The sequence below is a fragment of the Pogoniulus pusillus genome, chromosome 40 (genome assembly GCF_015220805.1).
Source record: "Pogoniulus pusillus isolate bPogPus1 chromosome 40, bPogPus1.pri, whole genome shotgun sequence".
Taxonomy (NCBI): Eukaryota; Metazoa; Chordata; class Aves; order Piciformes; family Lybiidae; genus Pogoniulus; species Pogoniulus pusillus.
Window position 1 is genome coordinate 5,534,286 of NC_087303.1, and position 23,382 is coordinate 5,557,667.

The 23,382-nt window shown below is 57.0% G+C and overlaps 1 protein-coding gene across 4 annotated transcripts in view; it reads left to right on the plus strand.

Moving 5' to 3' along the window:
- Positions 1-23,382, plus strand: part of LOC135191595 (acid-sensing ion channel 2) — a 722,832-nt gene that overhangs the window by 672,573 nt on the left and 26,877 nt on the right. For all 4 annotated transcript variants that reach the window (XM_064174025.1, XM_064174024.1, XM_064174026.1 and 1 more), the window contains exon 3: positions 17,518-17,645. In XM_064174025.1, coding sequence (XP_064030095.1) covers positions 17,518-17,645 — 128 coding nt within the window. The remainder of the gene's footprint in view (positions 1-17,517; positions 17,646-23,382) is intronic.

Here is a 23,382-nt window from a genome sequence, read left to right on the forward strand (position 1 = left end):
CCCCCTAAGAAGCCATCAAATAAAGCAGCAGAACCTGGCACAAACCACCTGCCCCTGGCCTGAACCCACCAGGAAAGCAGCTTAGGAGACACCTTCCTCCTACCCTCTAATGATTTAAGCTTAGGAAGAGGAGAAGCAAGGAGCTGAGATGCTCAGCTGCTGGCTCCTTGCTGTCCAGCAGCACCACTTGAGCAGCTCTGGGCTGGGCTGTGCTGGAGCCCTGCAGCCTCCTCCTGCCCCCTCTCTTATGTAAGAAGCTTTTTAATAATACACATTGGGACATATGGGCCCCTCGGATTTAGTATGCAAATGCAAGCTGCTGCCCTAAAAATAGCCCCTCTGCTTAATGTGGCTTCTTACAACACCTTCTGCTGCTCGGGGAGCCGTGGCAGGAGGCTGCAGGGAGCCTGCAGGGAGCCAGGAGGCTGCCTGCAAGCAGGCAGGGAGCTGCGGGCAGCAGGGAGGGGTGAGCTGGGGGAGCTGCCAGCTGGGGAGGGCATGGAGTGGCAGGGTGAGAGAGGGGCAATTGGTTTTGAGCTGGGAGAGGGGAGATTGAAACTGGAGATGAGGAAGGAAGTGTTGAGAGGAAGGGTGGGGAGTGGCACAGGCTGCCCAGGGAGGCTGTGGATGCTTGCTGGGCAGGCAGCTGAAGTCTTCCTGCCCCTTAGCTGTGAGTTGCCTCCTCACCAGGCTGTCATCACAGGCTCCTTCTCCTGTGGAAGGAGGTTTCCCCCATAGAGCAGCCTTCCAGAGCCTGAAGGGGCTGCAGGAGAGCTGGGGAGGGAGTTTAGATAAGTCCCAGGGCAAGGGACAATGGCTTCAAGTTGGGAGAGGGGAGAATGAGAGTGAAGATGAGGAAGGAATTGTTGAGAGGGAGGATGGGGAGGGACTGGCACAGGCTGCCCTGGGAGGCTGTGGATGCTTGCTTGGCAGGCAACTGAAGTCTTCCTGGCCCTTAGCTGTGAGTTGCCTCCTCACCAGGCTGTCATCCCCTTAGAGCAGCCTTCCAGTGCCTGAAGGGGCTGCAGGAGAGCTGGGGAGGGAGTTTAGGTAAGTCCCAGGGCAAGGGACAATGGCTTCAGGCTGGGAGAGGGGAGAATGAGAGTGAAGATGAGGAAGGAATTCTTTCCAGTGAGGGTGGGGAGAGACTGGCACAGGTTGAGGTTGGTGAGACCCTGGCACAGGTTGAGGGTGATGAGATACTGGCACAGGTTGAGGATGCTGAGACACTGGCAGAGGTTAAGGGTGCTGAGACACTGGCACAGATTGGGGGTGCTGAGACCCTGGCACAGGTTGCCCAGGGAGGTTGTGGAGCACAGAAGCACCCAATGTGATCAAAGATCACATTGGGTGCTTCTGTGCTCCACAACCTCCCTGGAGGTGTTCAAGGCCAGGTTGGATGAAGCCTTCAGTGACCTCTTCTAGTGGGATCTGTCCCTGCCTATGGACTGGCTGAGCTTTGAGGTCCTTTCCAACCTAAACCATTCCACGATGCTGTGATTCAGCCAGCAGGAGTCACACAGAGCTTGTGTGCTGCCTGCATGGGATCTGTGCACTCATCCCTTGGGATTAACAGCAGAGGCTTTGCTGCTGCTGCTGCTGCTGCTGCTACTTTTCCTGCCTTTGGGTGATGTGAAGAGAGGAAAGGACACAAGGTCCATCTGCTGCCCTTCTCAGCCCTTTTAGCCTTCCTCTTGCAGGCTTTATGGGCAGAAGGTTCTTCTCTTTTCTTCCCTTCCTCTTCTCACAGAATCCCAGCATGGGATGGTGAGGCTGGAAGGGACCTCTGGAGATCAAAGAATAGAACCATAACATCAAGCAGGTTGGAAGAGAGCTCCAAGCTCATCCAGTCCAACCTAGCACCCAGCCCTGCCCAACCAACCAGACCATGGCACTAAGTGCCCCAGCCAGGCTTGGCTGCAACACCTCCAGCCACAGCCACTCCACCACCTCCCTGGGCAGCCCATTCCAGTGCCAATCACTCTCTCTGACAACAACTTCCTAACAACATCCAGCCTCAACCTGCCCTGCCACAGCTTCAGCCTCTGTCCCCTTGTTCTGTTGCTGGCTGCCTGGCAGCAGAGCCCAACCCCACCTGGCTACAGCCTCCCTGCAGGCAGCTGCAGGCAGCAATGAGCTCATCCAAACCAAGTAACCTGCCAAAGCAGGGCACCCACAGCAGCCTGCCCAGGGGCACAATGCCCAGAGAGGGCTGGAAGCTCTGCAGAGAAGGAGACTCCACAACCTCTCTGGGCAGCCTGTTCCAGGCCTCCAGCAGCCTCACACAAAACAAGTTTCTCCTCCTATCCAGGTGGAAGCTCCTGGGGTCCACTTTGTGCCCCTTGCCCCTTGTCCTGTCCCTGGGCACCACTGAGCAGAGTTTGGCCCCAGCCTCTTGCCCTCAGCCTTTAGCTCTTGCTGAGCACTGCTCAGCTGCCCTCTGGGGCTGCTCTTCTGCAGGCTCTCAGCCCCAGGGCTCTCCTCACAGAGCTGCTCCAGGCCCTTCAGCATCTTTTCAGCCTCCCCTGGATCCCCTCCAGTACTTCCCTGTCTTTCTTCAACTGGGGAGCCCAGAACTGGCCACAGCACTCCAGATGTGGCCTCTCTGGGGCAGAGCAGAGGAGGATGAGAACCTCCCTCAACCTGCTGCTCCTGTTCTTCTTACTGCACCCCAGGGCATCAATTGCTTTGTCCTCCTCTTCCTCACTTGTTCTTCAATCTATGCCAATCTTTTCTTGCTGTTGTTGCTCAGCAAAGCAAAGTGAGACAGCACAGAGGTGACCTTGGCTGGCAGCAGAAGGTCTCCCCAGAGCTCCTGCCCCCTTTTGTGGGACCCCTGAGGTGTGGAATCAATGAGAGCTGAGCTGGCAGCACCTTTCAGACAGAGGAGCTGAGGTGTCTCAAAGGTTTCTGTCCTTTAAATGAAAAGCAAAAGGGGGAAAATTCCCCCTCTGGAATGCTCTGAGTGTCCCCAGAGGCAGAGGAGGATCTGCTTTGCCTCTGGAGCTAATACCTTAACCTCTCTTACCTTCACCACCCTCTGGTGGCTTCTCATGCTGGCAGCTTTTGCAGCTGCAGGGCTTCCAGGTTTGTTTTCCCAGGAGAGAGCTCTGACCTCACACAAGAAGTGTCTGCTGAGCTGCTTCAGTGGAGCCTGTCACACACTGCTGCTGTGCTCTGCAGCGACAGCAGAGCCTCCAGCAGCTTCTGAGGTCACCGCTGGTGTGCTGCAGCCACCTCTGCCTGTGCTGCCCAGCTTCTGGGGGGTGCTTGGGGGGAGGTCTGAGATCATTTCCCACCTCCTGGTCCACCAGGAGCTAATCCTTTTCACAGAACCATAGCAGCAAGCAGGGGGGAAGAGAGCTCCAGGCTCAGCCAGCCCAACCTAGCACCCAGCCCTGCCCAACCAACCAGACCATGGCACTCAGTGCCCCAGCCAGGCTTGGCTGCAACACCTCCAGCCACAGCCACTCCACCACCTCCCTGGGCAGCCCATTCCAGTGCCAATCACTCTCTCTGACAACAACTTCCTAACAACATCCAGCCTCAACCTGCCCTGCCACAGCTTCAGCCTCTGTCCCCTTGTTCTGTTGCTGGCTGCCTGGCAGCAGAGCCCAACCCCACCTGGCTACAGCCTCCCTGCAGGCAGCTGCAGGCAGCAATCAGCTCTGCCCTGAGCCTCCTCTGCTGCAGGCTGCACCCCCCCAGCTCCCTCAGCCTCTCCTCACAGGGCTCTGCTCCAGGCCCCTCCCCAGCCTTGCTGCCCTGCTCTCAACACCTTCCAGCACCTCAACAGCTCTCTGCAATGGAGCAGCCCAGAACTGGACACAGCACTGCAGGGGTGGCCTGAGCAGTGCTGAGCACAGGGGCACAAGAACCTCCCTTGTCCTGCTGCCCACACTGCTCCTGAGCCAGCCCAGGATGCCATTGGCTCTGCTGCCCACCTGGGCACTGCTGCCTCCTCTGCAGCTCCTCTCTGCCAGCACCCCCAGCTCCCTCTTTGCCTGCCTGCTCTCAGCCACTCTGGCCCCAGCCTGCAGTGCTGCTTGGGGTTGTTGTGGCCAAAGTGCAGAACCTGCCCTTGGCCTTGTTCAATCTCATCCCCTTGGCCTCTGCCCACCCATGCAGCCTGGCCAGGTCCCTCTGCAGGGCTCTGCTACCCTGCAACAGCTCCACAGCTGCTCCTAGCTTGGTGTCATCTGCAAACTCACTGCTGCTGGACTCAATCCCCTGCTCCAGATCATCACTAAAGATATTTAATATTCTTGACCCTCCATCCTGCCCCCTGCCAGCCTGCAGGGCCAGGAAGATGATCAGAGGGCTGGAGAACCTCTCCTGGAGCAAGAGAGACTGGAGAAGTCTTCCACAGAGACCTTGGAGTCCCTCTCCAGCAGCTGAAAGGGGCCCACAAGCAGGCTGGGGAGGCACAGCCACTCTGGCCCCAGCCTGTCTGTCTCTTTTGCCCTGTTTCATCCCAGCAAGGATTGTTCAGGAGGCCCAGGAGAACCTGAAGTCCCTGTTGCAGGCTGCCAGCAGCCCTTTGAAGCTGCAAGGTTTGATGTGCTTGGGGCAGGGCAGGGTTTGTGAAGAGGGGGAGCTGGTTGCTGTGAAATGAGGAGGCCTGGATTTCCCCCTGGCCCTCCCTTGTGCTTTCCTGATCCTATCAGAGCTGCTTCTGGAGATGAAGGAGCTGCCTTGGCTCAGTGGAGGGAAGTTGCAACACCTTGGAGGTGACTCATCCTGCTGTAGACATCTCCTTGGGGTGAGATGAATCACTCTGGAGCTGCCTGGCTGCTTCAGGGACAGGAGAAGGCTGAAAATAGATTGAAGTGTCCAGAGCTGGGCTTGCCTGGAGCTTGTTTTGGTGCTGTCAGCCAGCACTGAGTCCTCCAGCAGCAGCAGGGACCCCAGAGCATCCCTCAGCATCCCTTGAGAGCCCAGCATGGAGCATGGCAAGGAGATCACAGTGGAGAGGAGAGGCCCTTGGGGCACTCAGAAGGTTGTGAAGGGCAAGAGCCTGGGAGGTGCTCTCCTGTCTTTTGGGCTCCCAGCTGGAGGAGAGCAAGGTGGTGGAATCATGGAATGGTTTGGACTGGAAGGGATCTTCAGAGGTCATCTGGTCCAACCCCTCTGCAGTGAGCAGGGAGGGTCGAGGGACCTGTCCTTGAGATAAAGGTCCCTGCAGAGAGCAGGACTGTGACCTGTGGATGTCTTCCCAGCCTCTCAGCTGCACACAGCTGCTGGGAAGCAGTCAGGGAGGTTTTCCCCTCCCCTCCAGGGAGGTTTTCCCCTCCTCCCCAGCACAGGCTCTCCTCTGGCTTCTTCAGGGACACTTTTGTCTTCTCCAGCATCAGCTGAACCCCATTCCCTTGGCCCTGCCACACACTCAGTAGCAGCTGGAGACCCCTCCAAAGCTTGCCCAGATGGATGAGACCACGACAGGCTCCCATGTCCCCTGATCACCCTCAGGCTGTGGCTTTGTCCATTTAATTCCTCCCTCTTCAGAGCAGGGGAGCAGCCAGGCTGAGTTCTCCCTCACTGCACAGCCCTGCTGGGACAGCCTCAAGTTGCATCAGGGAAGGTTTATGCTGGGCAGGTTCCTCCTCCAAAAGGATGCCAAGCTCTGGCCCAGGCTGCCCAGGCCAGTGATGGAGTCCTCATCTCTAGAGGGGTTTCAAAGCTGTGGTGCTGAGGGCTATGGGTGAGTGGTGCCCTGGCAGTGCTGGGTGAGAGATTGGAGTGGATGATTTTAGAGGTCTTTTCCCACCTAAAAGATCATAGAACCAGGCAGGGCTGGAAGGGAGCACCAGGAGCAGGCAGTGCCAACCCCCCTGCCATGCCCAGGGACACCCTACCCTAGAGCAGGCTGCACACAGCCTCAGCCAGCCTGGCCTCAAACACCTCCAGCCATGGGGCCTCAACCCCCTCCCTGGGCAACCCATTCCAGCCTCTCACCACTCTCCTGCTCAACAACTTCCTCCTCACCTCCAGCCTCACTCTCCCCACCTCCACCTTTGCTCCATTCCCCCCACTCCTGCCACTCCCTGAGAGCCTCAAAAGTCCCTCCCCAGCTTTCTTGTAACCCCCTTCAGATATGAAAGGATCTTCAGATACTCTGACCCCTGCTGCTTCCAAGCAGGACACAGGATGTGTTCTCCCAGCAGCTGCCAGAGAGGCAGCAGTAAACATCTATCTCCTTCTCATCCTCAGGGAAATCCTCACTCCCTGACTGCTCCCAAAGAGAAATCCTTAGTCCTTGACTGCTCCCAAAGAGGAATCCTCACTCCCTCTCTGCTCCCAAAGAGGAATCATTAGTCCTTGACTGCTCCCAAAGAGGAATCCTCACTCCCTGACTGCTCCCAAAGAGGAATCCTTAGTCCTTGACTGCTCCCAAAGAGGAATCCTCACTCCCTGACTGCTCCCAACAGCAAAACCTCCCAGGCCAGATCTGAAGCAACTGCTTTGTGCTGGGGGGCATCACTGCATCTCCTCAGGCCCCCATCAGCTGAGTGCTGCCAAGACCTCCCTGCAGCCTGCTGGGAGAATCTTCTGCCAGCTGCACTTGGCTCTGTTACCAAGCAACTTGAAGTGCAACACAGGAGAGCATCCAGGGGAGAGAAGCTGCTTTTGGTGGCATTAAACTGGTGTCCTAGGCTGCAGCCAGAGCAGTGTGGGCACAGGGCAAGGGAGGGGATTCTGCCCCTTGGCTCTGCTCTCCTCACACCCCACCTGCAGCCCTGGGGGCAGCTCTGCAGCCCCCAGCACAAGCAGGACATGGAAGTGTTGGAGCCAGTGCAGAGGAGGCCACCAAGATGCTGAGAGGGCTGCAGCAGCTCTGCTCTGAGCACAGGCTGAGAGAGTTGGGGCTGTGCAGCCTGCAGAGGAGAAGGCTTCCAGGAGAGCTTGGAGTGGCCTTGCAGGGGCTGCAGGAGGGCTGGGGAGGGACTATTGAGAAGGTGTGGGAATGGCAGGAGGAGGAGGAATGGGTTTGGAGTGGCAGAGGGGAGATTGAAAGTGGATGTTGGGAAGAAGTTGTTTGCAGTGAGGGTGGTGAGAGCCTGGCACAGGTTGAGGGTGGTGAGAAACTGGCACAATTTGAGGGTGGTGAGAGCCTGGCACAGGTTTGCCAGGGAGGTTGTGGAGCACAGAAGCACCCAATGTGATCTTTGATCACATTGGGTGCTTCTGTGCTCCACAACCTCCCTGAAGATGCTCAGGACCAGGCTGGATGAAGCCTTGAGTGACCTGTTCTAGTGGGAGCTGTCCCTGCCTATGGACTGGTTGAGCTTTGAGCTCCCTTCCAACCTAAAACCATTCTGTGATCATCTCACACAGCAGGCTGGCAGGTCCTTGCCTTCTTCTAGTGCTGTTTCCATGGTGACTTGCTTGGGGTTGGCTTTTGGTGCTGGGTTGGTTTATTTTACTGCTTTGGGGTCGTTTGGGGTTTTGGTTTTCACCTATAAATTGGTGTCTGGAAACAAATCTGAAGCTGAGGCATTTGGGTTAAGGTTCCTGCCCAGCTCCAGTCTGGTCACAGTTGGCTTCTGCAAGCCTAAAAGCACACAATAAATCCTCTGGGTCACTGAGGGGTCCAGGTTGTCTCATTGATGTGATGAGCCCAGTGTGCTCAAGAGGTGCTGAGCTGTGGGCACAAGCCCCTGGTGGGTGAGCTGAGGACACCCAACCCTGTGCCACAAGCAGCTCAGTGCAGTGCAGGGAGGATGCAGGATGGATTTAGGGGGGGGTGTCACTGGGTTGGTGGGAACAGGGACTTAGCTGTGCTGGTTTGCACAGCCAGAGCAGCTTGGGGTGCTCAGCCCTGGTGCCAGGGATGCCAACCTGCCCAGGGGGAGAGGCAGGGGGTGGAGGAGAGCTTGCTGTGGTGCCTGTTGTTTCCATGGTGATCCTGAGCCAAAGGTGCCATAAGAGCTAAAGACAAACCTCAACATCTCACAGCACCTTCTGGGCATGCCTGGGCTGCCTCTGCAACCTCTGCTCCTGGGGAGCCTTCCTCCCTGAGGGAGACAAGCATGGGCTCAGGCAGGGTGCAGCTGGCAGGGGGATGAGCATCTGGGCTTCCTTCCAGATGTTGGGCTTGGTGCTGCCCTTAGCCCTACCCTTTGAGGGTCTTTGCACCTCAGCAGCACAGGGCACTGTTGAGTTACACTTTGCAGAGCAAACAGGATCCAGCAGTGACTCCTCCAAGCCTTTGCTCCTGTTCCACAGGTGGGGAAACTGAGGCAAAGGATGAGAGATTGATTCTTGGGCTTTCATTTTACCCTTGCAGATTGGATCTTAGGAGCAGTTTCTTCACTGCATTGACACAGGCTGCCCAAGGAGGTGGTGGAGTCTCCATCCCTAAAGGGGTGCAAGAAATGTGTGGCTAAGGCACTTGGGGACAGGGTTTGATGGCCTTGGTGGGGTTGGGTTGGTGGTTGGATGACCTAAGAAGTCTTTTCCAACCTTAATGTTTCTGTGATCCTAGGAGAGCTGCAGGGAGCCCAAACCTCCCAGCTCCTTCTTTAGGACCAGAGAATCATAGAAGGATTTAGGTTGGAAGGGAGCTCAAAGCTCAGCCAGTTCCAACCTCCTGCCATAGGCAGGGACAGCTCCCAGTAGAACAGGTCGCTCATGGCCTCATCCAGCCTGGTCCTAAACACCTCCAGGAGGTTGTGGAGCACAGAAGCACCCAATGTGATCTTTGATCACATTGGGTGCTTCTGTGCTCCACAACCTCCCTGGCAAACCTGTGCCAGGGTCTCACCACCCTCAACCTGTGCCAGGCTCTCACCACCCTCACTGCAAACAACTTCCTCCTAACATCCACTTTCAATCTCCCCTCTCACACTCCAAACCCATTCCTCCTCCTCCTGCCATTCCCACACCTTCTCAGTAGTCCCTCCCCAGCCCTCCTGCAGCCCCCTTCAGATCCTGCAAGGCCACTCCAAGCTCTCCTGGAAGCCTTCTCCTCTGCAGGCTGCACAGCCCCAACTCTCTCAGCCTGTGCTCAGAGCAGAGCTGCTGCAGCCCTCTCAGCATCTTGGTGGCCTCCTCTGGGCTGGCTCCGACACTTCCATGTCCTGCTTGTGCTGGGGGCTGCAGAGCTGCCCCCAGGACTGCAGGTGGGGTGTGAGGAGAGCAGAGCCAAGGGGCAGAATCCCCTCCCTTGCCCTGTGCCCACACTGCTCTGGCTGCAGCCCAGCACAGGGTTGTGTCTGGGCTGCACTCACACTGCAGGCTCCTGTGGAGCTTTTCCTCACCCCAGATCCCCAGGGGCTGTTCCTCAGGGCTGCTCTCAGCCATTCCCCACCCAGCCTGGAGCTGTGCTTGGGATTGCACCCAGCCAAGTGCAGGACCTTCCAGTTGGCCTTGTTGAATGCCATGAGGTTCTCACAGCACAGGTCTGGGACATGGTTTAGTGGTCATGGTGGTGTTGGGTTCATGGTTAGGCTGGGATGATCTTGGAGGACTTGATCCTTGTGGTCCCTTTCAACCCTGACTGATTCCATGGCTCTGTTCTATCACTTTTCCAACCTTGCTGATTCTGTGGAGCTCCCAAACCTTCTTTGTTCACTCCTCTCACAGCACAGGTTTGGGACATGGCTTAGAGGACATGCTGGTGTTGGGTTCATGGTTGGGCTGGGATGATCTTGGAGGACTTGATCCTTGTGGTCCCTTTCAACCCTGACTGTTTCCATGACTCTATTCTGTGACTTTTCCAACCTTGCTGATTCTGTGGAGCTCCCAAACCTTCTTTGTTCACTCCTCTCACAGCACAGGTCTGGGACAAGGCTTAGAGGCCATGGTGGTGTTGAGCTGGGATGATCTTAGAAGGCATTTCCAACCTTAATCATTCCATGGTTCTGTGGAGCTCCCAAACCTCCCAGCTCTCTGTTTCACTTACAGCACAGGTCTGGGACATGGCTTAGAGGCCATGGTGGTGTTGGGTGATGGTTGGGCTGGGATGATCTTGGAGGACTTGATCCTTGTGCTCCCTTTCAACCCTGACTGATTCCATGACTCTATTCTGTGACTTTTCCAACCTTGCTGATTCTGTGGAGCTCCCAAACCTTCTTTGTTCACTCCTCTCACAGCACAGGTCTGGGACATGGCTTAGAGGCCATGGTGGTGTTGAGCTGGGATGATCTTAGAAGGCATTTCCAACTTTAATCATTCCATGGTTCTGTGGAGCTCCCAAACCTCCCAGCTCTCTGTTTCACTTACAGCACAGGTCTGGGACATGGCTTAGAGGTCATGGTGGTGTTGGGTTCATGGTTGGGCTGGGATGATCTTGGAGGACTTGATCCTTGTGGTCCCTTTCAACCCTGACTGATTCCATGACTCTATTCTGTGACTTTTCCAACCTTGCTGATTCTGTGGAGCTCCCAAACCTTCTTTGTTCACTCCTCTCACAGCACAGGTCTGGGACATGGCTTAGTGGCCATGGTGATGTTGAGCTGGGATGATCTTAGAAGGCATTTCCAACCTTAATCATTCCATGGTTCTGTGGAGCTCCCAAACCTCCCAGCTCTCTGTTTCACTTACAGCACAGGTCTGGGACATGGCTTAGAGGCCATGGTGGTGTTGGGTTCATGGTTGGGCTGGGATGATCTTGGAGGACTTTCCCAACCTTACTGATTCTCTGATTGTGTGGAGATGCCAAAGCTGCCATCTCTCTGTTTCACTTCTCTCACAGCACAGGAGAAGGCTTAGTACCCAAAATAAACCTCCAGGCCAGCTTCTGATGCACTCACAGCATGGCACAAGGACATCATCATCACCTCTCAGAGCCCTGTGGGACCTTCTGTGGCTTTCTCCAGGCAGGGAAAAAACCCTTCTGTGGAGCTGCTGGTGCCACCAGCAGAGCTGGCAAGGGATGGCTGCAGCTAGAAACAGCTCCTGCCTCAGGCTGTGGCTTCAGTCCCTCAGACATGAGTGCCAAGCAGAGCTTCAGATGCTAATTGCCAGAGAGCAGTGGATCAGTTTGAACATAATAAGGCAGGGCAGGGGGGAGAAGGGGAGCTCAGTGCCTTTGGCAGCATCTCTGACCTTAATTGCAGCTCCTTGCATGTTCCCAGGGATGAACTTTGCAGCCAGCTGCAGCTTCAGGCAGGTTGCTCCGAGCAGAAAGCCCCTGACAAAGCCATGGGAAAGCCACCTCCAGGAATAGAAAGTGCAGCCTCTGATGCTCTGCAGCCAGCTTGAAGCACATGCTGAATTAATCCCCAATTTAATTAAGGCTTCCCCTTAATCCTCCAGTGAAAAGAGCAGCTGAGGATGGGTGTGGGAGCAGTGTCCTGTCCGCTGCAACCTCTGCTAATGGACTGCAAAGGGCAAGCAGAGAGGGTGTGGGCAGCCATTCCCAGCCTAGGCAATGGATTGCCAGGCACTGCCCTCTGCAAAGTGGGATGGGAGATGGAATGGAGGCTTCCAGGTGGCCTTCCCAGCTTGGATTCATAGAATGGGTTGGGTTGGAAGGGAGCTTAAAGCTCAGCCAGCTCCAGTCCCCTGCCACGGGCAGGGACACCTCCCACCAGCACAGGTTGCTCAAGGGCACATCCAACCTGGCCTTGAACATCTCCAGGGAGAGGACATCTCCAGCCTCCCTGGGCAACCTGTGCCAGTGTCTCTCCATCCTCACTGGAAAGAATTCCTCCCTGATCTCCTGTCTCAATCTCCCTTCCTCAAGCCTCAGTCCATTCCCTCTCATCCCATCACGACCTCCTGGGCTGCATGAAGAACTCTGTGGCCAGCAGAGAGAGGGAGATTCACCTCCCCCTCTGCTCTGTCCTAGTGAGACCACATCTGGGTACTGGGTCCAGTGCAGAGGGACAGGGAACTGCTGGAGAGAGTCCAGTGGAGGCTTCAGGGATGATGAAGGAACTGCAACATCTCTCTGAGCAGCAAAGGCTGAGCCCTGGGGCTGAGAGCCTGCAGAAGAGCAGCCCCAGAGGGCAGCTGAGCAGTGCTCAGCAAGAGCTAAAGGCTGAGGGCAAGAGGCTGGGGCCAGACTCTGCTCAGTGGTGCCCAGGGACAGGACAAGGGGCACAAAGTGGACGCCAGGAGGTTCCACCTGAGCAGGAGGAGAAACTTCCTTGATGTGAGGCTGCTGGAGGCCTGGAGCAGGCTGCCCAGAGAGGTTGTGGAGTCTCCTTCTCTGCAGAGATCCCAACCCTCCCTGGGCATTGTGCCCCTGGGCAAGCTGCTGTGGGTGCCCTGCTTTGGCAGGGAGTTGGACTGATTGATCTGTGGAGGTCCCTTCCAACCCTACCATGCTGGGATTCTCTGAAGTCTCTTATGGATCCTTGCAGGCTTTGTCTTGTTTGCTGATGTGGGTGTCCAGGGCTTTACTCACAGATGGAAGCAGATCACCCAGATATAGAATCACAGAATCATAGAGCCAGTCAGGGTTGGAAGGGACCACAAGGAGCAGGCAGTGCCAACCCCTGCCATGCCCAGGGACACCCTACCCTAGAGCAGGCTGCACACAGCCTCAGCCAGCCTGGCCTCAAACACCGCCAGCCATGGGGCCTCAACCCCCTCCCTGGGCAACCCATTCCAGCCTCTCACCACTCTCCTGCTCAACAACTTCCTCCTCACCTCCAGCCTCACTCTCCCCACCTCCACCTCTGCTCCATTCCCCCTACTCCTGCCACTCCCTCACAGCCTCAAAAGTCCCTCCCCAGCTTTTTTGGAGCCCCCTTCAGATGCTGGCAGGCCACCAGAAGGTCCCCTGGGAGCCTCCTCTGCTCCAGCCTGCACAGCCCCAACTCTTTCAGGCTGTGCTCACAGCAGAGCTGCTGCAGCCTCTGAGCATCCTCCTGGCCCTGCTCTGGACACTCTCCAGCATCTCCACAGCCCTCTTGTCCCAGGGGCTCCAGAGCTGGATGCAGGACTCCAGGTGGGGTCTCAGCAGAGCAGAGCAGAGAGGCAGAATCCCCTCCCTGGCCCTGCTGGCCACACTGCTGCTGCTGCAGCCCAGGCTCTGGTTGCTCTCTGTGCTGCAAGTGCACACTGCTGGCTCAGGCTGAGCTTCTCACCCACCAGTACCCCAAAATCTCTCTCCTCAGGACTACTCTCAAGCCAGGCAGTGTCCATGGGAAAGGGAGGAATGAAGCCAGAGCTGAAGAGCCAAGGGGGAGGTGCAGAAATAGGCAGAATGAATTCAGATGGAAAATGTTTCTACAAAACACTCCCCATTGCCCAACAATTCAGCCTCAACACAAGTTTCCTCCTCCAGCTTTTCAGGTAATCACTGGAGGAAGCATATGGTAGCTCCTCTGAAGTCTTGGAAGAGGATCAACAGCAGGCAAAGTGCTGGAGCAGGGTGGGATTGGTAGGAGTGGGCATCCTCTGGGAATAACAGGATCTGGATTGAGCTTGGAAGAGTTGCTGGGACTCAGGAGAGGAACTGAATCTGTTCTGCTGGGTTCCAGCCATGGGCTCAGGCAGCTGGGTGCTGAACTGGCTGCAGGGGCCAGAGCTGCAGCAGTGAGGTTGGCACTGCCAGAGCCTTGGGGAAAGCAGCTTGAGCCTTAGGTGGTCTTTGTTTGGGCTTAAAACTGGCACAGTCCATCCCCTGCAGTGTGCCCTGTTGGCCAGGAGGGCCAATGGGGTCCTGGAGGGCATTAGGCAGAGTGTGCCCAGCAGATCCAGGGAGGTTTTCCTCCCCCTCTACTCTACCCTCATGAGACCTCAACTTGAGTCCTGCCTTCAGTTTTGGGCTCCCCAGCTGCAGAGGGACAGGGATCTGCTGGAGAGAGACCAAGGGAGGGCTGTGAGGATGAGGAGGGGAGTGGAGCACTGCCTGAGGAGGAGAGGCTGAGGGCCCTGGGGCTGCTTAGTCTGCAGAAGAGAAGACTGAGAGGGGATTGAATCAATGTCTGTAACTATCTGAGGGCTGGGGGTCAGCAGGGGGGGACAGGCTCTGCTCACTGCTCCCTGGGCTAGGACAAGCAGCAGTGGATGGAAGCTGCAGCACAGGAGGTTCCAGCTCAGCACAAGGGGGAACTTCTTGCCTGGAAGGGTCCCAGAGCCTGGCACAGGCTGCCCAGAGAGGTTGTGGAGTCTCCTTGTGTGGAGCCTTCCCAGGCCTGTCTGGATGTGTCCCTGTGTGCCCTGAGCTGGATTGTGTGGTGCTGCTCTGGCAGGGAGCTGGAGTGGATGATCACAGCTCACAGGATGTTAGGGGTTGGAAGGGACCCAAGGAGAGCATCGAGTCCACCCCCCCCTGCCAGAGCAGGACCAGACAATCTAACACAGATCACATCCAGACAGGCCTGGAAAGGCTCCAGAGAAGGAAGCTCAGATCTCCAGAGGTCCCTTCCAACCCCTGACATCCTGTGAGCCTGTGACCTACCAGAAAGTCTTGTTGGGAGAGGAAGGCTGATTCCTTTGCTGAGTCAGCACAGCTGCATCCTCCTGAGCTGTGGTTTGCTGAGCTGTGTTAACCTCCTGGCACCCAGTATCACCTTCTCCTCTCCTTGCCCTTCTCTTCTGCCCATATCAGCCTTGGGCTGGTGTCTTGTGTTGCCTCCTGCTGCTCACCTTGCTGCAGCCCCTGGTGCAAGAGCTCCATGGCCACAGCTCCTTCCTTGCTGCTGGCTTTGCAGCACTGCTTCAGGCTGAGGGGAGAAAGGTGAAGAGCAGAGGAAATAGTAGACAAATACCAAGGCATAGTAAGAGGATGAAGAATGATTCATCAAGAGCAGAAGAAGCTCCTGAGATGTGGAGGTGGCACTGCTGGCCACAGAGACAGATCTGTATTAGTGGGTAACAGTTTGGGGGCCAAATTCTGCACAGTTAACAATTTCTTTTGCAAGTCAGACCCCCCCCACACACACCCCCAGCCCTGGGTCCCATCTGCTCCCTCTGCTTTGTGGGAATGGGAGATGGTAGCAGCAGTGCTAAAGAGAGAAAGGTTAGGCTGAGTGAAGATGCCTACGTGAGAAAGGGAGCCCCAAAGTGCTCTTAAATCACTCAGGTCTCATTTGCATCTCATTAGTGCTGCTGCAGGAAGTCTTTTTTTGGGTTGGTGTTCTCAAAAGCCCCAAGCAGCAGTGCAGGCTGGGGCCAGAGTGGCTGAGAGCAGGCAGGCAGAGAGGGCCCTGGGGGTGCTGGCAGAGAGGAGCTGCAGAGGAGGCAGCAGTGCCCAGGTGGGCAGCAGAGCCAATGGCATCCTGGGCTGGCTCAGGAGCAGTGTGGGCAGCAGGACAAGGGAGGTTCTTGTGCCCCTGTGCTCAGCACTGCTCAGGCCACCCCTGGAGTGCTGTGTCCAGTTCTGGGCTCCTCCATTGCAGAGAGATGCTGAGGTGCTGGAAGGTGTTGAGAGAAGGGCAGCAAGGCTGGGGAGGGGCCTGGAGCAGAGCCCTGTGAGGAGAGGCTGAGGGAGCTGGGGGGGTGCAGCCTGCAGCAGAGGAGGCTCAGGGCAGAGCTGATTGCTGCCTGCAGCTGCCTGCAGGGAGGCTGTAGCCAGGTGGGGTTGGGCTCTGCTGCCAGGCAGCCAGCACCAGAAGAAGGGGACACAGCCTGAAGCTGTGGCAGGGCAGGTTGAGGCTGGATGTTGTTAGGAAGTTGTTGTCAGAGAGAGTGATTGGCACTGGAATGGGCTGCCCAGGGAGGTGGTGGAGTGGCTGTGGCTGGAGGTGTTGCAGCCAAGCCTGGCTGGGGCACTGAGTGCCATGGTGTGGTTGGTTGGGCAGGGCTGGGTGCCAGGCTGGGCTGCAGGAGCTTGGAGCTCTCTTCCAACCTGCTTCATTCTATGGTTCTGTGAGTTCCTCAGGGCTCAGCACTGGGACCAGTATTCAGTGCATTCATCAATGACCTGGATGAGGGCACAGAGGGCACTGCCAGCAGGTTTGCTGATGGTGCCAAGCTGGATGGAGTGCTGTAATCAATGGCTACAGACTCTCCAGGAGAGATGGGCAAGGGAGAAGGGGTGCAGGAGTGGCCCTATACATTAGGGATGTCATGAAGGTAGAGCTGAAGGATGATCAGGTTGAGTCCCTGGGGGTGAGAATGAAGGGGAAGGCCAACAGGGCTGCAACCTGATTGGAGTCTGTTACAGACCACCCAGGCAGGCAGAAGAGGTTGATCTCTTGTTCTTTAAGCAACTGGAGGCTGCCTCAGATCACCTGCCCTTGTTCTGGGTGACTTGAACCTGCCAGACATCTGCTGGGGCTTTGGTACTGCAGAGCACAGGAAGCCTAGAAGGTTCCTACAGAGTTCCCCCCCTCCAAGGGAACAGCTTCCCACCCACCACAGCCACTGCAGCTGGGCACCATCCCACTCATCCCACCCATCCCACCCACCACAGCCACTGCAGCTGGGCACCATCCCACCCATCCCACCCATCCCACCCACCACAGCCACTGCAGCTGGGCACCATCCCACTCATCCCACCCACCACAGCCACTGCAGCTGGGCACCATCCCACTCACCCCACCCATCCCACCCACCACAGCCACTGCAGCTGGACACCATCCCACTCACCCCACCCATCCCACCCACCACAGCCACTGCAGCTGGGCACCATCCCACTCATCCCACCCACCACAGCCACTGCAGTTGAGCACCATCCCACTCATCCCACAGCCACTGCAGTTGGACACCATCCCACTCATCCCACCCATCCCACCCACCACAGCCACTGCAGTTGGGCACCATCCCACTCATCCCACCCACCACAGCCACTGCAGTTGAGCACCATCCCACTCATCCCACAGCCACTGCAGTTGGACACCATCCCACTCATCCCACCCATCCCACCCACCACAGCCACTGCAGTTGGGCACCATCCCACTCACCCCACCCACCACAGCCACTGCAGCTTGGCACCATCCCACTCACCCCACCCATCCCACCCACCACAGCCACTGCAGCTGGGCACCATCCCACTCATCCCACCCATCCCACCCACCACAGCCACTGCAGCTGGGCACCATCCCACTAATCCCACTCATCCCACCCACCACAGCCACTGCAGCTGGATACCATCCCACCCATCCCACCCACCACAGCCACTGCAGCTGGGCACCATCCCACTCATCCCACCCATCCCACCCACCACAGCCACTGCAGCTGGGCACCATCCCACTCATCCCACCCATCCCACCCACCACAGCCACTGCAGCTGGATACCATCCCACTCATCCCACCCATCCCACCCACCACAGCCACTGCAGCTGGATACCATCCCGCTCACCCCACCCATCCCACAGCCACTGCAGTTGGGCACCATCCCACTCATCCCACCCATCCCACCCACCACAGCCACTGCAGCTGGGCACCATCCCACTCATCCCACCCATCCCACCCACCACAGCCACTGCAGCTGGGCACCATCCCACTCATCCCACCCATCCCACTCACCACAGCCACTGCACTTGGACACCATCCCACCCATCCCACCCACCACAGCCACTGCACTTGGACACCATCCCACCCATCCCACTCATCCCACAGCCACTGCACTTGGACACCATCCCCACTCACTAACCTCCTCCCTTCTTCTTGCAGAGGAGACAACATTTGAGGCCGGAGTCAAAGTCCAGATCCACAGCCAGTCTGAGCCCCCCTTTGTCCAGGAGCTGGGCTTTGGGGTGGCTCCTGGATTCCAGACCTTTGTGGCCACTCAAGAGCAAAGGGTAAGTTCTGACTTTGATTTGCAAACCAAGATCCCCACAGAGGGTCCAGATCAGAGGTCTCCCGTGGGTACCAGTGCCCCCCCCCCCCCCCCCGAGGAGCATCCTCATCCTCCCCAGCTCTTTTCATGCCTTGCTTCAGATGGCTTGGGAGGAAGGCAGCATTTCCAGAGCTGCTTCCCATCTGTTGCCCTCCACCCTTGGAATTTAGCCCCCTGAGGGACTGCATCCTTGCTGATTTCCCTGCCTTGCTCTGGCATGGTTATGCTTCAGCTGTGGCAGTGGCTCCAGGTGTTGGGTACCTCCCAACACACCCCCTCCAGAATGGATGCTCTCTGCCAAAAGCTTCCCTGACTCCAGGGATAGCAAAAGAGCCCGGGCTCTGGGGAGCTCAGCTGGCACAGTGCTGCCTTCAGGCCTCCTGGCTCCAGAAGAACAAGCCAGAGGCAGCCACACTTCAGCTCCTGGTGCAGCACTCCCTGCTGATGTCCAGCCTTGATCTGCCCTGCTCCACTTTCAAACCACTGCCCCTGTCCTGTCTGCCCTTCTGAGCAGTCCCACCCCAGCCTGCCTGTGGGTCCCTTTCCTACTGGAAGGATACTCCAAGGTCTCCCTGGAAGCCTTCTCCAGCCTGAACACCCCCAGCAGAGAACACAGGAGAGGTCACAGCATCACAGTATCACAGTATCACAGTCTCACAGTATCATCAGGGTTGGAAGAGACCTCACAGCTCATCAAGTCCAACCCTTTAGCACAGAGCTCAAGGCCAGACCATGGCACCAAGTGCCACGTCCAGTCCTGCCTTGAACAGCTCCAGGGACGGCGACTCCACCACCTCCCCGGGCAGCCCATTCCAGTGCCCAATGACTCTCTCAGGGAAGAACTTTCTCCTCACCTCCAGCCTAAATCTCCCCTGGCACAGCCTGAGGCTGTGTCCTCTCGTTCTGGTGCTGGCCACCTGAGAGAAGAGAGCAACCTCCTCCTGGCCACAACCTCCCCTCAGGTAGCTGCAGACAGCAATGAGGTCTGCCCTGAGCCTCCTCTTCTCCAGGCTAACCAATCCCAGCTCCCTCAGCCTCTCCTCGTAGGGCTGTGCTCAAGGCCTCTCCCCAGCCTCGTTGCCCTTCTCTGGACACACTCAAGCATCTCAATGTCCCTCCTAAACTGGGGGGCCCAGAACTGAACACAGCACTCAAGGTGTGGTCTAAGCAGTGCAGAGTACAGGGGCAGAATGACCTCCCTGCTCCTGCTGGCCACACCATTGCTGATGCAGGCCAGGATGCCACTGGCTCTCTTGGCCACCTGGGCACACTGCTGGCTCATGTTCAGGTGGGTACCAATCAGCACCCCCAGACCCTCTCTGTCTGGCTGCTTTCAGCCACTCTGACCCCAGCCTGTATCTCTGCATGGGTTTGCTGTGGCCAAAGTGCAGCACCCTGCACTTGGAGCTATTGAACTCCATCCCCTTGGCCTCTGCCCATCTGTGCAGGTGGTCAAGGTCCTGCTGCAGAGCCCTTCTGCCCTCCAACCCAGCCACATCTGCCCCCAGCTTAGTGTCCTCTGCACACTTGCTATTGCCTGACTCCATGCCCTCATCCAGATCATCTATGAAGATGTTAAAGAGGATGGGGCCCAGCACTGACCCCTGAGGGACACCACTAGTGTCCAGCCCTCTGATCATCTTCCTTTGCCCTGCAGGCTGGTAGGGGGCAGGAGATGAGAAGAAAACCTGCTCTGGGGGGGGGCTCAGCTGGACTGTGGGACCTCATCTGCAGGTGCTGCTGGGGGCTTGGTGCTGGCAGAGGGAAGGAGAAGGTTCTGCAGCTGCTTGTAAATCACACCATGGCTACAGCACCTTTACCCAGGAGACTCAGAGGGCTCTTCAAGCTGCCTGCCAGGAGCTGCATTCAGCTCCCTGAGTGCTGCTGCTTACCCAAATCCTTCCTCTCCAGAAAGTCTTTTTTTTTTGCCTCCCTAACCTAATTACAGCCATTACAGCACAACCACACTGCTGCCTACTCTCATTACCCCACAGGGGCTGGCTGCCTGTCACCCACCTTCTCCAGCCCTTCAGTGCACATCTTTTATTCAGAGCCCTGAGTTAGGCTTTTATTTCCCTGTTAAATCTCTGCATCTGGGGCAAGCAGACAACTGCTCCTTCAGCAAACCAGAGCAGAGGGTGGGGAAGTCCTTCTTGTGGCCTGCCAGCATCTGAAGGGGGCTCCAGAAATGCTGGGAAGGGACTTTTGAGGCTGTGAGGGAGTGGCAGGAGTGGGGGGAATGGAGCAAAGGTGGAGGTGGGGAGAGTGAGGCTGGAGGTGAGGAGGAAGTTGTTGAGCAGGAGAGTGGTGAGAGGCTGGAATGGGTTGCCCAGGGAGGGGGTTGAGGCCCCATGGCTGGAGGTGTTTGAGGCCAGGCTGGCTGAGGCTGTGTGCAGCCTGCTCTAGGGTAGGGTGTCCCTGGGCATGGCAGGGGTTGGCACTGCCTGCTCCTTGTGCTCCCTTCCAACCCTGACTGATTGTATGAACTGAAAGCCAGTTCTGGAGCCCCCAAAACAAGAAGGACCTGGAACCAAATCTAAGTAGCTTAAGACTCTGAGATGTCTCAGAAACAGCCCTGAAAGAGTTGGGGCTGTGCAGGCTGGAGCAGAGGAGGCTCTCAGGTGACCTTCTTGTGGCCTTCCAGCATCTGAAGGGGGCTCCAAAAAAGCTGGGGAGGGACTTTTGAGGCTGTGAGGGAGTGGCAGGAGTGGGGGGAATGGAGCAAAGGTGGAGGTGGGGAGAGTGAGGCTGGAGGTGAGGAGGAAGTTGTTGAGCAGGAGAGTGGTGAGAGGCTGGAATGGGTTGCCCAGGGACCTCCCATCCCTTAAACACCTCCATCCCTGGAGGTGTTTGAGGCCAGGCTGGCTGAGGCTGTGTGCAGCCTGCTCTAGGGTAGGGTGTCCCTGGGCATGGCAGGGGGGTTGGCACTGCCTGCTCCTTGTGCTCCCTTCCAACCCTGCCTGATTCTATGGTTCTATGATCCCAAGTCCATGAACATCACCCAGAGGCCTGAGTCTGGCCAGCTACTGGAGTGCTAAACTAAGGAGCTTACCCCAGGAAATAGAAGTTAAGTGATCCTCCAGCTGGAGAGGGGGAGAAATAAAGAGAAGGGTGCTCAAAGCAGCCTCTCTGTTAGTTCTAAGCACATTTCCTAGTGATAAAAGCAAGGAATTGGGCAGGTTTGGCTTGGTGGTGCTGGTGGGAAGTGGGCATCAGCTTCCAGATGGACTTTAGGGAGTAGAAGGGAAATTAAGACTGGAGATGAGGAAGAAATTCTTGACAGTGAGGTTGGGGAGAGACTGGCACAGTTTGCCCAGGGCAGGCTGTGGATGTCCCCTCCTTGGAGGTGTTCAAGGCCAGCTTGGATGAGGCTTTGAGCAACCTGGGCTGGGGTGGGAGGTGTCCCTGCCCATGGCAGGGGGGGTTGGGACTGGATAAGCTTTAAGGTCTCTTCCAACTCAACCCCTTCTATAAAGGGAGTTTGGTTGTGACTACATGAAACAGAACCACAGAATGGTTTAGGTTGGAAGGGACCTCAAAGCTCAGCCAGCTCCAAACCCCTGACACAGGCAGGGACAGCTCCCACTAGAACAGGTCACTCAAGGCTTCATCCAGCCTGGTCCTGAACACCTCCAGGGAGGTTGTGGAGCACAGAAGCACCCAATGTGATCAAAGATCACATTGGGTGCTTCTGTGCTCCACAACCTCCCTGGGAAACCTGTGCCTGGATCTCACCACCCCCAACCTGTGCCAATCTCTCACCATCCTCAACCTCTGCCAGTCTCTCACCACCCTCACTGCAAACAACTTCTTCCTAACATCCACTTTCAATCTCCCCTCTCACACTCCAAACCCATTCCTCCTCCTCCTGCCATTCCCACACCTTCTCAATAGTCCCTCCCCAGCCCTCCTGCAGCCCCCTTCAGATCCTGCAAGGCCACTCCAAGCTCTCCTGGAAGCCTTCTCCTCTGCAGGCTGCACAGCCCCAAACTCTCTCAGCCTGTGCTCAGAGCAGAGCTGCTGCAGCCCTCTCAACATCTCAGTGAGTTTATTTCTAGCTCTGTTCCCACCCTTCACAGCTGTGCTCAAATCTCTCCCTTTATCCCCCCAATCCCAGTCTGGAAGTCAGAGCATTCCCTGGGCTTTCCTTACTGATCTCCTGCTTTTCCAGGCATGCAGCTTGTTGGGGGATGCTAAATCCTGGATCTTTACAGCCAGAGCCTTCCCAAAAGCCCCTTGCCAAAAGCAAACTCTGGCTCTGTGATGGTGCAAGAGCTCATTAAATCTCCCTTCAAAATGAGCTGTCAGTCAGGTCAGGAAAGAAGCAAACAGGGAACAAAATCAGCTCTTTATTCCCCTCCCCCCCAGCAGTGGCTGAGCCCTCAGATTCCTGCAGAGTGGCACTTTTAAGGTGCAGGCTGGAAACTGCATCATTAATGCAGTAACTGTGTCCTGCTGGGTTGCATTAGCAGCATCTTAAGAGGGACTTTGCTGGTGAGTTGGTTGGCTGCTGGGTCAGCACTGGCACTGCCAGCAGGAGCCTTCCTCATCAAACCTGGCTGCTGGCTCATGGAGGCCAAGCTGGGGCTGGGCTGGGCTGGGGAGAACAGGGCTGGGGAGGAGCAGCTGAGGGAGCTGGGGTTGGGAACCTCAGCACCTCCCCATCCTGGCTTCAGTTTTGAGCCCCTCACTCCAAGAAGGACATTTTGGGGCTGGAGCAGGTTCAGAGAAGGGCAACAAAGCTTGGGAAGGGTCTGGAGAAGAAGGCTGGGGAGGAGCAGCTGAGGGAGCTGGGGTGAGAATCATAGAATGGTTTAGGTTGGAAAGGACCTCAAAGCTCAGCCAGCTCCAAACTCCTGCCATAGGCAGGGACATCTCCCACTAGAACAGCATCTCCCCATCCTGGCTTCAGTTTTGGGCTCCTTGCTCCAAGAAGGATGTTGAGGATCTGGAGCAGGTCCAGAGAAAGGCAACAAAGGTGGGGAAGGGTCTGGAGAACAGAGCCTGGGAGGAGCAGCTGAGGGAGCTGGGGTTGGGAACCTCAGCACCTCCCCATCCTGGATTCAGTTTTGGGCTCCTCACTCCAGGAAGGACACTGAGGAGCTGGAGCAGGTCCAGAGAAGGGCAACAAAGCTTGGGAAGGGTCTGGAGAAGTGGAGCAGCTGAGGGAGCTGGGGTTGGGAACCTCAACACATCCCTATCCTGGCTTCAGTTTTGAGCCCCTCTCTCCAAGAAGGACATTGAGGAGCTGGAGCAGGTCCAGAGAAAGGCAGCAAAGCTTGGGAAGGGTCTGGAGAAGTGGAGCAGCTGAGGAGGGGCAGCTGGAGGAGCTGGGGGGGTGCAGCCTGGAGGAGAGGAGGCTGAGGGAGACCTCATTGCTCTCTGCAGCTCCCTGAGAGGAGGCTGGAGCCAGGTGGGGGTTGGGCTCTGCTCCCTAGGATCAGGTGATGGAAGGAGAGGAAATGTCCTGAGGTTGTGCCTGGGGAGGCTTAGGTTGGAGCTGAGGAATTCTTTTCTCTGCAAAGTTGGTCAGGGCTTGGCACAGGCTGCCCTGGGAGGTGGTGGAGTCCTCATGCCTGGAAGTCTTCAAGCAACTTGTGGCCATGGTGTGGTGGCCATGGTGGGGCTGGGCTGCTGGGTGGGACTGGATGGTCTGGGAGGCCTTTTCCTATCCAAACAGTTCTTGGTTCTCTGATTCT